At 43.6% G+C, this 15,505-nt stretch overlaps 1 protein-coding gene across 6 annotated transcripts in view; it reads right to left on the bottom strand.

Annotated features, from left to right (window-relative positions):
* Nup98 (nucleoporin 98 and 96 precursor) overlaps positions 1 to 15,478 on the bottom strand; it is a 77,562-nt gene extending 62,084 nt beyond the window's left edge. For 5 of the 6 annotated variants that reach the window (XM_060367709.1, XM_021652021.2, XM_021652022.2 and 2 more), the window contains exons 1-5: positions 15,332 to 15,478; positions 5,415 to 5,518; positions 3,936 to 4,037; positions 3,646 to 3,822; positions 644 to 783 (exon numbers count right to left, since the gene is read on the bottom strand). In XM_060367709.1, coding sequence (XP_060223692.1) covers positions 644 to 783; positions 3,646 to 3,822; positions 3,936 to 4,037; positions 5,415 to 5,490 — 495 coding nt within the window. In that variant the 5' untranslated portion in view covers positions 5,491 to 5,518; positions 15,332 to 15,478. Of the gene's footprint in view, positions 1 to 643; positions 784 to 3,645; positions 3,823 to 3,935; positions 4,038 to 5,414; positions 5,519 to 15,040; positions 15,154 to 15,331 lie in introns of those variants that run through there. The other variant, XM_060367708.1, reaches the window with a different exon arrangement.
* Positions 15,479 to 15,505: the final 27 nt, after the last annotated feature.

Raw genomic sequence — 15,505 nt, forward strand, 5'->3', positions numbered from 1 at the left:
ACCAAATTGTTTTTAAGAATGCTGGATTAAAATACATGGCAACATTTCTGATTTCTTCCATGTATCACTAACCTTCATTTTTGTCTGTTTGTTTTTTTGAGATAGGGTTTCTCTGTGTAGCCTTGGCTGTCCTGGACTCACTCGGTAGACTGGCCAGGTTGGCCTCGAACTCACAGAGATCCACCTGCCTCTGTCTCCCTGAGTTCTGGGATTACAGGTGTGTGGCACCTTGCTCAGCTTAACCTTCATTTTTAAAGATTAATTTTTATTATTTTTAAACATGTGTAGCCATGTGTGCCTGCATGTAGATGCGTACATGAGCACACAAAGGCCAGAGGCATTAAAGACAATTAGATTTAGGTGCTGGGAACCCAATTCAGCACCAGATGGTGGTTCACAACCATCTGTTACTGCAATTCCAAGAGACTATGAAACCTTCTTTTGGCCTCACTGGGCACTGGAATGAACATGGTGAACATTCACACATGCAACAAATATTCACTTACATAAAATAAAAAATTTAAAATCTTATTTTTTTTAAAAAAATCAAAAATATATGCATTACTGGAAATAAGAGCAATCTGACAAAACATACTACAAAGAAATACACAAATGGGAACAAAAACCCCTCTGTAATACGTACATTAAATTTAATGGTAGTTCCTGTAGGTGCTGCTGTGAAACTACTTGGCCCAAAGAGAGAGCCAGATGTGCTACCAAAAGGATTAGAGGTGGTATTTGTAGTTCCAAAGAGTCCTCCACTGCTAGTACTGGTTCCGAAATCTGTAAATTAGAAAAGTGAGAACAGCAAGCAACTTAATGTTTAACATAGCTTGGAAACACAGCAGGATAATAGCAGCAGTGCTTTCACACTGTCAAATCTTTGTAAGAGTCTCCTGAGTTGGGGCTGAAGTGATGACTCAGCAGTTAAGAGCACTGACCATTCTTCCAGAGGACCCAGGTACAATTCCCAGCACCCACATGGTGGCTTGCAACTGTCTGTAACTTCAAGATCTGACACCCTCACACAGACATACATGCAGGCACATAAAATAAAAACTGATTAAAAAAAAAAAGATTCTCCTAAGTAAATAAATTTAAACTATATTTCACACGGACATGTTTCCAGGCGACAGCTTTCAAAGGTAACAAATCCAAATCCATGGGTTAGCTTAAATGTGCAGGTAGTTCTCAGATATTATAGACAAGACTAAAAAGAAACAGTACTTTAACTGTATATTTTAAGTCATTTCTCCTTTTCTTACTAAGCAAGAATAAATGTTGAACGAAACTGGCTTTGTGAAAGACATTATCATAACAGACATCATTAGAGCCTAGTTTGTTTTTATTTAGATATAATAATATACATGCACGCATTATCAAAATATTGGTCATGTAAGTGGTCCTATTCAAGCAACCAAACATAGATAGGTTAACATAAAGTATGATCACTTGGGAGCTAGGGAGACGGCTCAGAGGTTAAGAGGAGCGGCTGTTCTTCCAAAGGTCCTGGGTTCAATTTCCAAGAACAACATGGTGGCCCATAACCATCTATAATAAGATCTAGTGCCCTCTTCTGGTGTGCAGGCAGAATACTGTACACATAATAAATCTTTTAAAAAATGTGATCACTGCTGAAAAAAATTTAAAATCAGAGGCCATTATATTGAAAGTAACTGAGAAGCAGGATCATAATTCAAATGCTTAGGAAGCTAAACAGGAAGGATTGCTTTCAGTTTAACACTAACCACAGAGTGAGTTCCAGACTCGCTGAGGCTACAAAGTGAGACAGCCTCAAAAATCCAAAAAGAAAGTAATATAGAAATAGCAGGGGCTGGAGAGATGGCTCAGGGGTTAAGAGCACTGTCAGCTCTTCCAGAGGTCCTGAGTTCAATTCCCAGCAACCACATGGTGGCTCACAACCATCTACACCCTTTACTGCCCTCTTAGAGCACTAATATGCATAAAATAAATAAATAAAAAAAGAAATAGCAGACCCTAGCCAGGTGGATCTCTTTGAGTTCCCAGCCTGGTCTATGTAGTAAGTTCCAACAGGCAGTATTACATAATAAGAACCTGTCTCAAAGAACAAACAAAAAAAAAGTTTTTGATAGTTATGGTAGTTCGTGCCTATAACCCAGTTCTCAAAATGTAGAGATAGAGACCAGAAGTTCAAGGTCATTCAGAAGAGACCAACTCAGTCTGGGGAAAAAAAAAAATTATAAAAAGCCAAGCTCTAACACACTCGTTTATAATCTTAGCAATCCATAACCAAACATGGGGAGGCAGGTCTAGGCGGAATTACCTACCCAAAGGCAGCCTTGGCTAAGAAGGAGACCCTGTCTCAAACCAAGCAAGCAAGCAAATAAAACCTAACACATAAGAAATGAGTGACTGTTGGATGTAGTGGCACACATTAACCCTGTCACTCAGGAGGCAGAGGGAGGCAGACGGTGAGCCTGGCCTACAGAGGGAGCTCCAGGACAGCCAGGGACACACAGAGAATCCCTGTCTCAGGGAGAAGGCAGGCAGGCAGGAGGTTAGCTGTGAGCTGCCATGTAAATGCTGGCAACTGAAGCTGGGTCCTCTGGAAGAACATCCAGGGCTTTTTCTCCAGCCCCAACTACCTTTATGACAGTGCCAGAAATGTTAGTGAACAAGAAAAATTTGCCTGCCAATACTTAAAGTGATATCCTAATAACTATTATGAGCATTTCGATGGTGTGTTGGCACATTTCTAACTACTCTGCCCTAATATACAGTTTAAAGGTAGCAGGAATGTCTCTTCCGAATTAGCACCTTAAGATTGCACTTTCAGTGCTCACTGTGGCAACATATACTAACAATGGAACAATAGAGAGATTATTAGCATGGCCAATGTGTGAGGATGACATCCAATTCAAGTGTGGGAGAGAGGGATAGGGGAACAAGAGTGCAACCGGGAGGAGATGACGGAGGGGGCCACAACTGGAATATGGGGTGAATAAATTGTAGAAAACAATAATAATAATAGAAAAGATCTGCATTTTTATAGCCTGGTCTACAGAATGAATTCCAAGATAGCCAGGGCTAGACAGAAAAAAAAGCCGTCTCAAAATAAATAGATAGAATGACAGATAGAAATTTTGCATTTCATACAGCATGTTTAAATATTTCAACATCCGACCAGTTACAGGGGCACAAGCCTGTAAAACCAACACTTGGGAGGGAGAGTCAGGTGAGGTCATCCTGGGCTACATGAAGCTTTGCCTCACTCACAGACACACTGAACAACAATGTGGGTTAGTTGGCCACTCACATATTACTGTGCTCTTGTCCCATAACAGCTTCTTCAGCTCATAGGGCACACTTAGTGGCTGCCTTAAAGCTACTACAGAATAGTACTTCTACTTCAGACATACATGCAAGCAAAACAGCAATGCACACAAAATAAAAATAAATCATGTTTTAAAAAAAGAAAGGTGGTTTCTTTCTTTCAAGCCCCCATCTCACTCTAAGAGATATATTTACTGCCCTCTTTTCCTGGTTTTGACTACTTGGTAGGAGACGATAGGTGAACACAGAGCAAAGAAGAGAACACATTCAATAAACAATCAAACATTAAACTATCAGAAGTACAAGTCCGCAGAATGATGCCCTACTTACTCCCAAAGCCAGCTGGTTTGTTCTGCGCAAACGCATTGTTCTGGGATGAGAAAAGGCTGCTCCCTGTACTTGCGGTTCCAAACAAGCTACTGGATGTTCCTGTTGATGCGCCGAATCCAAAGCCAGTGCTTGTGGAGGTTGCCGGCTGGCTAAATGAATTGGTACCAAACAATCCTCCTGAAGAGATGCAGGGGGAGAAAACAGTTTTATATAGAGAGATTACAGTCACTAAGTGAAGTTCTATGGCAACTACATAAAAACCAGCTTTTCTTCCAGACAAAACCCTTTACCTGGTTTGGTCTGTGAATTTCCAAATAAGCCTCCAGTATTGTTGCTAGAACCAAATGCAGATGTTCCAAAAGCTCCTCCACTGGTAGTACCAAAGCCAGTATCTGAAAAAGCAAAATTCAGGGTCAATAATCAGAAAGTTTTTAACATTTCTTAAACACTCTGCATTACGTATGGCCACTAATGCAATTTGAAATCTTTCTCAAATTTCATCAAAATTCTCATAGGATAAAAATCAAGCCAAGGTATTTTACTCATTGTCTCCACAGGAATATGTCCTTTAAATCAAAAGGGGTAACTTCCCATTACCAGAGGGTACATCCCACTGGCGGAATACCTACCACACATAGACCCTGGGTTTGATCTCTAGGTCTATAAAAAAGTAGAGGTGAGGGACCCCAAGCCTGGGGAATGGTGCTGTCCATAGTGGGCGGATCCTCCCCCATCAATTATAATGCTTACAATAACCCTCCCCAGACATCCTTACATCTAAAACTAAGCTTACTTATGTAAGCATAAGTTGACTGTGTAATTCAAATGCTGATTTCTGTAACCCCCGTATCTGGTTGCAATCCTTGTTCTGAGAATCTCCTGCCTCAACATTATGTAAACATGGCTCACCAACTGTCCCCTGATATCAATAGAGCAGCTTACAGCCAATCATTGAGCATGGGAGAGAATAGGGCTGTACTTCCTTCCCTCCAGAGAAGAAAAGATAGAGGGAGGAAGTCGGGGATTCAGCCATGAGCAGAGGTCCAGGAGACGTCAGAAAATTCAGTTGGAGCAGGAAAAGCCATAAAAGAACAAGTACCTCTGGGATTTACGCTGCGAGGAAGCAAGATTAGCTTAGAGGGTTAAGAATGAAGTTAAAACTGCTCAGTTGTTGTGGTGTGAAGCTTATTAAACAAGTAATATAAGAGTCTCAATTATTTAGGCGATAGCTGGGGTAAGTAAGAGAGAAACAAGAGGAACAAAGACAATTTTATAAAAAAACTAACAATTCTCAATTATGTCAAATTAACAGTTAAAACTAATCATCACAGTGGTTCACGCCTGTAATTCCAGTAACTGAGAAACTGAGACAGGAGGATTGAGAGTTGGAGGACAGCTTGAGCTACATAAAGAGTTCTGAGACGGGCCGGAGAGATGGCTCAGAGGTTAAGAACACCTGCTATTTTCCCAAAGGTGCTGAGTTCAATTCCCAGCAACCACATGATGGCTCATAACCATTAACACTGAGATCTGGTGCCCTCTTCTGGCCTCCAGGTGTATATGCAGGCAGAACACTATAAATACTTGATAAAGAGTTCTGAGACATTTCAGGCTACAGTGATATTATATACTCGTCTATAATGAGATCTGGTGACCTCTTTTCCCATGCAGGCACACATGCAGACAGATCACTGTATAGATGATAAATAATTAAATAAATCTTGTTTAAAAAGACATTTTCTCCTCTTTTATTCTTCTTCAAGACTTACTTTGTCCAAATGTTGAAGTTGTGCCAAAGCCCCCTGTGCCACCCCCAAAGGGGGTTCCAAATGTTTTGTTAAACATCTTCAAAACGAGTGTTTGCTTCAGAAAGCTGTAAAAGAGAAGTTATTCTTTGAGACACAGTAAATTTGTTTCAAGGTATCTACCATTCTACAAATATTAGTTAGGCCCATAGAAATAATAGCATGATACTCTTAATCAATATCCTAAAACCTCAATGATAAATTAAACCCTATGAGATGTTCATTAATCTGTACTCTTCCTAAAATGACTAGTACTGCACTGTGATAGTAAATTTCTGATCCTACCAAGGACATTTTCATGTGTGTGTTGAGTTGCTGGGCAACTTAATTTTTATTACTTTTAGCGTGTGCAAATGCCACAGCACATGAGAAAACAGAAGGCAGGAACAGCTCTTTTTCTACCATGTGGGGGTCTGGGAGCTGAACTCATTCATCAGGCTTGGTGAAAAGATGACACATCTCACCAGCTCAGCTCACTTCAAACTTTCACCTAATTTTTGTTTTACTATCACAATGCAGACTATCACTACAGACAGTATACATGAATCTGTGAGTTTGCTCCCCAGCACTGAACATGGTAGCACACACTCAAAATCTTAGCACTCTGGAGGTGGAAGCAAGGGGGATCATTCAAGGTCATCCTCAGCTACACAGAAGGTTCAAAGCCAGTCTATGCTACATAAGATCCCATCTCAAAACAAAAACAAACCTTCAAATCTATGGGTAGTTTTTAACAAAAATACAGAAGAAAGTTATACAGCATATGCATCAAAATTATAAGCGTGCCGTTATCCCAACTATCTGAAATATTTCCCTGGCCAGAGCTGGAAGGACAGCTCAGCAGTTAAGAACATTTAAAGCCAGAGGCTGCACAGCTGCTGTAATCACCATTTGCTTTTCAGTAGTGAGATCTACGTTAAGTTCCCTAACTTTAGCCAGATGTGGTGGCACACTGCCTGTGACAGGCTACACAGAAAGACCTTGCTGGAACAACAACAACAAAGCGCCAAAAAGGAAATGGTAACTTTTGTTTGTACGTGTACTACCACATTTAACATTTTTTATTTATTTAGGTTTTTGTTTGTTTGTTTGTTTTGAGACAGGGTTTCTAAGTAACCCTGGCTGTCCTAGAACTCACTCTGTAGACCAGGCTGGCCTCAGAAATCTGCCTGCCTCCCGAGTGCTGGAATTAAAGGCGCATGTGGCCACCGCCGCCACCACCACCCAGCATACATTTCATAACTAACACAGTTTGGACGCATGGACCATGAGTCACTCAAAACACATCCAGTTATGTTGATTTTTGCCAGGCACCTCCTTTTTTGGCATGCAGGGTTAGTTACAGTACTTAAAGTTATATAAAGCTTAGATTATAAATACCAATGTTAAATGTCAAGAGATGTTTCATTGTTACTTACCTTTATCATTACTTTTGACATGTGCTGTCTATAAACATACTTTAATCATATTCATCCCTCTCATTCCCATTACTTAACCTTATCCCTTCTATATCCCGATTAGTCCCCTTTTACTTTCATATGTCTGTCTCTCTCTGTTTTTTGTTTTTGTTTTTCGAGACAGGGTTTCACTATGTAGCCCTGGCTGTCCTGGATCTCAAGAGATCCACCTGCCTCTGCCTCCCAGATGCTGGAATTAAGGGGGAGTCCAACCATGCCCAGTATCTTCTAATTCATCTCCACACACAGCAATCCTTTTTTTTTTTTTAATCATCTATTACAACTTATTCAATTTGTATCCCGGCTGTGGCCCCCTCCCTCTTCTCACACTCAGCAAGCTTGTTCATGTAAATCTGAAAGCTAAGCAAGGCGCATGCCACTCTTTAAAAGGTGATTAATAACAATTTTTCCTCTGTGAAACATACCCTTCAAAGCATTTTGTTGTACTTTGGGCTTTTGCTACAAGAGACTCTGCACACTTTAAATTCTCTCTCTCTCTCTCTCTCTCTCTCTCTCTGTGTGTGTGTGTGTGTGTGTGTGTGTGTGTGTGTGAGATAAGAGGCCTAGCTATCCAAGAATCTTTTGTAGACCAGGCTGGCCTTGAACCACTGACATCATCTGCCTCTGCCTCCCCAGTGCTGGGATTAAAGTACCACCACGCCTAGCAAGATGATCAGGAAAGAGTTCAAGAGACTTAATTAACCCCAGGTACTCAGTAAACTTGAGGCCAGCCTAGGCAGAGGTGCCATCACAAAAAACCTAAACTAGTGAATACATACAACTCTGCTCTTTAAAAACCATTCGTTTCCTTACTCTGCTGCGTAACACCACCGATTCAGTGAAAACTGCCCACCCTTATCCTTACTGCTGCCAGACAACCCAGTTCACTTCACAAACCCGCTTCAGGGCACTGCCTTTGATAAGCCTATGCTAACTCTATCTAGTAATGGCATCCTCCACAGCACAGTATAAAGTCTTTGCACATGCGGTTATCTTGACCCTTACCTCCCACTCTAGACACTGTGAAACACTAAACCATGAAGACTTTCATTACACTGGAAAAGATTTCTTGTACCAGCTGCTGTACTAGAAGACAGCCTTCAGCTGTCAGTCCTTCCCAGAACTGCTTCCACTGAAGACTGCCTTATCCAAGGTCATCCTTCCTTCCTGTGACGGTGTAATTTCATGGCCAGTGCTAGATTTCTTGGGACTCAGTATAACTCCAAAGGGCAGGTAATTTCAGCTTTTAAAATTTTTGTGGGATAGGTTAACACCTTCACCAAGGTTGGCTGATACAACATCGCAGTACTAGAAATATAGTTTAGTGGTAGAGTGCTTGTTCAGGGTCCTAAATTCAATTCTCTTCTACTACTAAAAAAAAAAAAAATTCAGTACATAAAAATAAAGACAGCATCACACCGGCGAGAAGGTGTCAATGGTTGCCTACTGTCCGTAAGGCCCTACGGTCTCTCCCGTTTCCACGTATACTCAAACATCATTTCCCACTTCTTTCTCACTTCTCTTACAGGTGATGATATCAAGAAAATCTCCTGAACAACATCTAATGACTATGCCCAGTTCAAAGTCTGCTGCCAAAGGCACTCAACTTTATCCCAGTGAACCTGCCAGCGGACAACTACCTATTATGGTTGATGTGCAGGGTACAGACATCTAAGGCCGCCCTCAAACTTTCCATGTAGCTCAGACTGACTTTGAACTGCTAATCTCCCTGCCTCTACGTCCCAGTGAAACTGTTTGGGTTTGGGGTGGGGTAGGATTCCAGGTGCCCCCACCCCAAACCCAAACAGTTTCTCAGGGTAACAGCCTTGGATGTTCTGGACTTTGTAGACCAGGCTGGTGCGCCAACCACACCCAGCTGAATTCCAGGTATTTGACACTATTTTTGAGACAAGATCACATTTAGCCCAGGGATTAAAGGCCAGAGCTACCACTAGCTGGCAATTTTAAACTTTTTTTTTTTTTTTAAGAAGGAAGATAAATAGAAGGTGCTCTATAAAGTAAAGAGCAGAAGGTGTAGAACTCCCACTAGTCCAACCCTCCAAAGCAGCTTAGGAGTTTTAGGGGGTTGTCGTCCCGTCCTGTCCCCCCCCCCACAGGGTTTCTCCGTGTACCCGTCTGTCCTGAAACTCTCTATAGACCAGGTTGGCCTTGATCTCACAGAGATTCACTTGCCTCTGCCTCCCAGGTGCTGGGATTAAACGTATGAGCCACCACAGCCTGGCTAGCTCAGGGTTTTTAATTGGTGTGAAAATCACTACGCTAGATTAGAGGCCTTCAAATTGGGACCCAAGCATCTAGAAGTTCAAGATTTATTTTTTGGCTGATCCATGGACCCCAAATTTCTTTAATAAAACTACAATGGCTGGACCTGGTGGTACAACCTATAATATAATCTCAACCTCTAGAGAGGGTGCAGAAAGAGGACTACAAGTTAAAGGCTTTTCTAGGGTACAGTGAGTTCAAGGCCAGGCTAAGAGACTTACACCCTAACTCAAGTAGTAGAAAGAGAGCTGGGTTGGGGCAGTGGCAGCAGCCCACATCTTTAATCCCAGCATGTGGGAGGCAGAGGCAGGTGGATCTCTGAGTTCCAGGACAGTCAGAGCTACACAGAGAAACCCTGTCTTGAAAAACTAAAAATATGAATAAATAGAGAGCCAGGTATACACCAGGGACAGAGCATTTGCTGAACATATACTGTGGCCCTAGGCGCAATCCCCAGTCAACAACAAAAAACTAGAACCAAGGCAATGGTCCCAAACTTTATGAACTGTCACTGAATTCTTCACTACCACCCAGTACAAAAAAATTTGTCACTTAAGACTGTCCTTAATGAGCAGCAAGAAGTATTTAGAATATTATTTCTCAAAACCTTTTTACTACTCTGTGTAATTATTTTTTCAAATTCAATTAGAAGTACTTAAAAGAACTTAGGTACAGTGAGACATGAGTTGATTCAAGGAAAAACACTTCTGTTATTACTTTGGATAGCTATTTTCTTTGTCATGGAATACCAGTATCAACAAATGAACAATGAACCATGGCTAACATTTGAAAGCTGGGCCTTTAATCCTAGCACTTGGGAGGCAGAGGCAGGGGAATCTCTGAGTTCCAGGACAACCAGAACCACAGATAGAAACTCTCCCTTAAAAGAAAACAAAGCAAAGCAAAAATTAGACTTTTAGAAACTTGTCTAGAAGCTTATCAGCTACCACCCTCCTTTTAAAATTTGTATTTATTTTTATGTGCATGGCTGTTTTGCCTACATACATGTCTGTGTGCATGTGTGCTTGGTGCACAAGCCCAAGAAAGAGAGTGTGTGACCCCAGGACTGTAGTTACGGGGGTTGTTAGCCACCACATAAGAGCTCAAATGCAAACCCTAGTCCTCCAGAAGAGCAGTCAGTGAGCTTAACCACAGAGAGAGATCTCTCTCTCTCGCATCCCCTCCTTTTCACAAAGTATTTCTTTCTTTAAAGTGCATGGACATCTTGCCACTTCTGCAGCCGGAGCAGGTGGAGGCCAGCAGGGGTCACTGCCTTCCCTGAGACTGCAGTCACAGATGGTGAGCATCGCTCCGAACCACAAGCCCTCCTCCAACCCCTCTCCTTTTTCTTAAAGGCAGGTTGCATGTGTCCCAGGCGGAGTCTCAAACTGGATATTTTGCCAAGGATGACCTTAAACTTCTGGGCTGGTTAGTTTCTACCATCAACTTTACACAATCTAGAATCACCCGGAAAGAGAGAATCTCCCTCCACTGAGGAACCATCCAGACTAGACTGGCCTGTGGGAAAATGTCTTGTGTGATGACTGATGCAGGAGGGCTCAGCCTACCTACTATAAAGCAGCAGAATCCTCATGAAGAAGTGCTGTATAGTGAAAACCAGTGGGCCAGCCAGTAACAGTTGTTTCAGTTCCTGCCTTAAATTCCCTCAGAGATGGGCTGTGACTTGGAAGTGAGAGCTGAAGTAACTCTTGCTTCCCCCAAGACACTTTTCGTCACGGTATTCTTTACAGCAATAGAGAAGTTCCCGCCTCCACCTCCCAAGGGCCTCTGTCACCAAGTCTGTTTTATCAAGTCTGCGGATAGAAACCAGGGCTCAAACATTACACTAACTAATCTGCTCTGTCAGCTCCCAGCTTCTGAATTTCTTGTTGCAGGGCATGGTGGCTCAAGCCTTTAGTCCCGGGGCTCAGGGAGGCAGAGGCAGGCAAATCTCGGAGTCTGAGCTCAGCCTGGTCTACAAAGTAAGTCCAGGACAGCCAAGGCTACACAGAGAAACCCTGTCTCTTGGAAAACCACCGCCACCAACAAATTTGTTGTTGCTTTCAGACAGTATCTCACTGTATCCCTGGCTGGCCTGGAACTTCATCTGTATAACAGGGTGACCTCAAACTCCCCAGAACTGTAATTGGAGGCTGTGCCATCACACCCCTGGCTGAACTTCCTAAGTGAGAATACTGAGGTGGATCAATATAGTAACAACTGTTAGGCTGTGGTGCGAACTTATAATCTCAGTGCTCAGGGAGGCAGAGGTAGGAAGATCTCAGCGAGTTCGAGGCCAGCCTGGTCTACAAAGCGAATCCAGGACAGCCAAGGCTACACTAGAAACCCTGCCTCGAAAAACTAACTAACTAAATGATGAGATGGTCTCAGACTGTAGCAGTACAGGCTGTCCTTGAACTCTTAGTAATTAGCAATCTCCTGCCTCAGCTTTCCAAGTTCTGGAATTATAGACATGAGCACCACAATAGGCCTGAGTTTTAATAAAAGCTGCCTGGAATCCATAGTCTAATAAAATGTTTACTAGGCCATCTCACTGGCCAGGGAACACTTATTTTTTAAAAGACTTAAGTAGTTTAGATACCACCAAGTTTGAGAGGTGTCATCTTAAACTGCCATAACCTAATTTATCTGCCCACTCCAGTTTCACATCCTTCAATCTACCCTGCTAATCCTCACCTTTCCTTTAAACTTACTCAGTTTTAAAGACTTAGCTAGTTATATATACATGTGGAGGAAGAACAGGGGAGCTAGAATTCACTGCGGTTATCCTTCTGCTTCTACAGCCTAAGCAGGCTGTTCTCAACCTTCCTAATGCTTTAATAGTTTCTCATGTTGTGGTGACCACCAACCATAACATTATTTTTATTGCAACTTCGTAACTGTAATTTTGCTACTGATATGGATTGTAATGTAAATATTTTTGAGAACTGAGGCTGAGGGGTTGAGAAGCACTGGCTTAAAAGCTGGGATTACAGGCACGTGGCACTCACTATGCCTGATTTGTTGGGTGCTGGGGGTTGAACCTTGGGCTTCATGCATGCTAGGCAATCAATCAACAACTAATCTACATGCCCCATAAAGCCCTAATTTAATCTACATGCCCCAGCCCCATAAAGCCCTAATTAAAAAAAAAAAAAAAAATACAGCTGGTGGTAGAGGCACACACCTTTAATCCTAAAGGGAAATAGGGACAAGCAGATCTCTGAGCTCAAGACCAACTTTGAGTTCCAGGACAGCCAGGGCTAAGAGATCCTGTCTTGAAAAGAGGAAGGCAGGAAGGCAGGGAAAGGAAAGGCAGAAAGGAAAGAAAGGAAAGGAAGGAAGGAAGGACGAGCCAGGCATGATGGCACAGGCACATGCCTATACTTGGGAGACTGATACAATTTCAGTGAGTTCAAGGTCAACCTGGTACAGAGTGAGATACTGTCTCAATAAATAATTTCCCGGAGGCTAGAGAGATGGCTCAGTGGTTAAGAGCACTGTCTGCTCTTCCAAAGGACCCGGGCTCAATTCCCAGCACCCACTTGGCAGCTCACAACTGTAACTTCAGTTCCAAGGAATCGGACACCTTCACACTGATGCACATAAAATAAAATAAATTATTTAAATAAATAATTTCCAAACTAAAAAATTATTTCCCATTAAACTGAATTAAGTATTAACTTTTTAATACTGAATGCAGTTTTGAGTACTTATCAATATTGTATACAACAGCCTCATCACTGATATTTCTGTCAACTATTACCTGTGAAAGCAAAGGGTCATAGTGTTACAAAGGTCAAAGGTTATACAGCACTATATTTAATAGATGAACTCAACTACAAGCTCTTTGACTCCTTCCTCAAAAAAAAAAAAAAAAAAAAAAACAACAACAAAGCTATTCCCGGATTTGTCTTGTGGAAGAGAAAGGTAGCCTACCACAGAAATGAGAGGAGACTCTGAAGGAAAATGGCTCTAGGACTTAGCTTTACGGTTTCCCAATAGCAGTGCTTGACAATTTTTAAGTGTTTTTCATGGATGCAGGGCATGGTGACCCATACCACCCTGTACTTGGGAGGAAAAGGCAAAAGAATTTAACCTGGGGCTACACACCAAGAATTTTGTCTCAAAAAAAGTTCTTAGATAACTTATGAACTAACTTTACAAGCAAAGTAAGAATAAGGTATATGTATGTTACTCGTTTTTGAGACAAGGTCTCATTATAGAATCCTGACTGGTCTGAAACTTGCTATACAGACTAGGATGACCTCAAATTCCCAGACATCCACCTGCCTGTGTCTCAGAAGCACTGAGATTAAAGACAGTCACAAAAACCACCCGGCGGTTTAATATTTTATTATAATCTAATAAGACAACAGCTAAAAATGCAAAATGTGTGTTACAAGCAGAGGATCAGGTATGAAAGCTTACAAGGAGCCCATACCAAAAAAGCCCTCCTGGGTGGTAATGTTCCAACAGAGAAAACGGCGCAGAAAACACCAGGTTACACGTTTGTTCAAGACCACAGTTCCCTTCTGCTCTTTTGCATTACTTGCTTTTAGATTTTACGGTTTATATAAACACCAAAGCTACAAACGGATATATTCAGATCAAACCGAAAACTAATTCCATCAAATCTTAAGTAATAGAAATATTTTTTCACAGTAGCTCCCAGTACCTCTAATGTCTTAATTTTTTTGCCTTTTAATTGTTTCTTTTATTATGCATGTAAGTGTTTTGCCTGCACGTTTGTGTATGCTCTAGTTTTCCACCGTCAACTTTCATAACTGTTGACATAGGTTTGCACCACATTTATCTTGGTCTTATTCCCCCATCCCCGACACAAACTTAAGTTTTTTGAGGCAGAGTCTCTCTATGCAGTCCTGGAATCCAGTGTGTAGACCAGGCTAGCCTTAAACTCAGAGAACCTCCTGCCTTTGCCTCTCAAGGGCTGGGATGAAAGGTGTGCACCACCTCTTTTTTAACCATTTTTTAAGTTTAGTTCTCAAAAGTCGGTGTTAGGGCTGAATGTGAATGGCAAATGCCTTTAATCCCAGCAGCTGGAAGGTAGAGGCAGGTGGTCTCTGAGTTTGTGGCAGGCCTGGTCTACAGGCCAACCAGGGTTTTTGGAGTGAGATCTTGTCTCAAAAAAAAAAGTAAAAATGAGCCGGCCATGGTGGCACATGCCTTTGATCCCAGCAGAGGCCAGAGGATCTTCGGGAGTTCAAGGCCAGCCTCGTCTACAAAGTCCAAGGGCAGCCAGGGCTATTCCAACAGAGAAACTCCATCTCGAAAAACAAAAGTAAAAATAAATTCCACATCAGAGTACTACTAATTAAGTCATCTTAGTATATACAGGCAGACATGGTAGCAACTAAACTGGAACTGTCTGAAAACTGTGTCAATTGTCTGTGTTCTTCCCCGCTACCTGGTAGAGAAGAGCCAATAACGGGAGGCTGGAACGGGAAAGGGGAAAGAGAGCAGAAAATTTCTACTAGACTTGTTTTAAGACGTCTGGCATCCCTGTACCCCGTCTCTTACTCTACCTCCTACCAACAAAACCTCTGCACGTGACGCAGGGGTTGACAAATCATTTCTCAAACGCTTAAGGCTACAAAAACTCAGAAGTTGGAGCTTTCCCACCTAGGTTTACACGGAACGGACAAGACCCCTCCCTTCCCTTGGCCAGACCCATCTGATCGTCCGACAGGGGTCTTGAGAGGCCACCGCGGTCCTCGTCCGCTCAACCCTCCGGTTAACCGAGACAAAACGCGCCCTGCAGAGCGGCGAGGAAGTGCCGGGGGCCTCCCTCCAGTCCCCAGGGCAGCCCCGCCGCCGGGGCCGGCCTACCGTGGGCCGCTCGCCGCCGCCGAGCGGATGAATGAGGCGCCCGGAGAGGAGGAGGCCGCTGCGCCCGGCTGCGCCCCGGACCCCGGCCTCCGCCCCACGCGTGTGGTCCCCCGCAGGGCCTCCCGAGCCGCGCCGCAGGGCCGGCCCCGCCCCCTCACGCAGGCCCGAGGGAGCGCGCGGCGCCCGCGACAGGGAGGCGGAGGGCCCGCGGCGCCCCGCGCAGAGGCCGGTACCGGGGGACCCGCCCGCCCGCCCGCCCGCCCGCCCGGCCCCGGTGGCGCGCCGACTCACAGCGGGGCGCCTCGAGGGAGCGCCCGGGTCCGTCCGCCAGCCGCCGCTCACAGCGCAACGCGCGGCCGCCAGGAAACCGTCGCCGCCGCCGCCGCGAACGCCGCTCCCGGCGCAGCGCGCTCAGCTCCGACTGCGTCACACGCCGCCGCCGTCAGGGTCCCGCCCCCGTCGCCC

This window comes from Meriones unguiculatus, chromosome 14 (assembly GCF_030254825.1).
Source record: "Meriones unguiculatus strain TT.TT164.6M chromosome 14, Bangor_MerUng_6.1, whole genome shotgun sequence".
NCBI lineage: Eukaryota > Metazoa > Chordata > Mammalia > Rodentia > Muridae > Meriones > Meriones unguiculatus.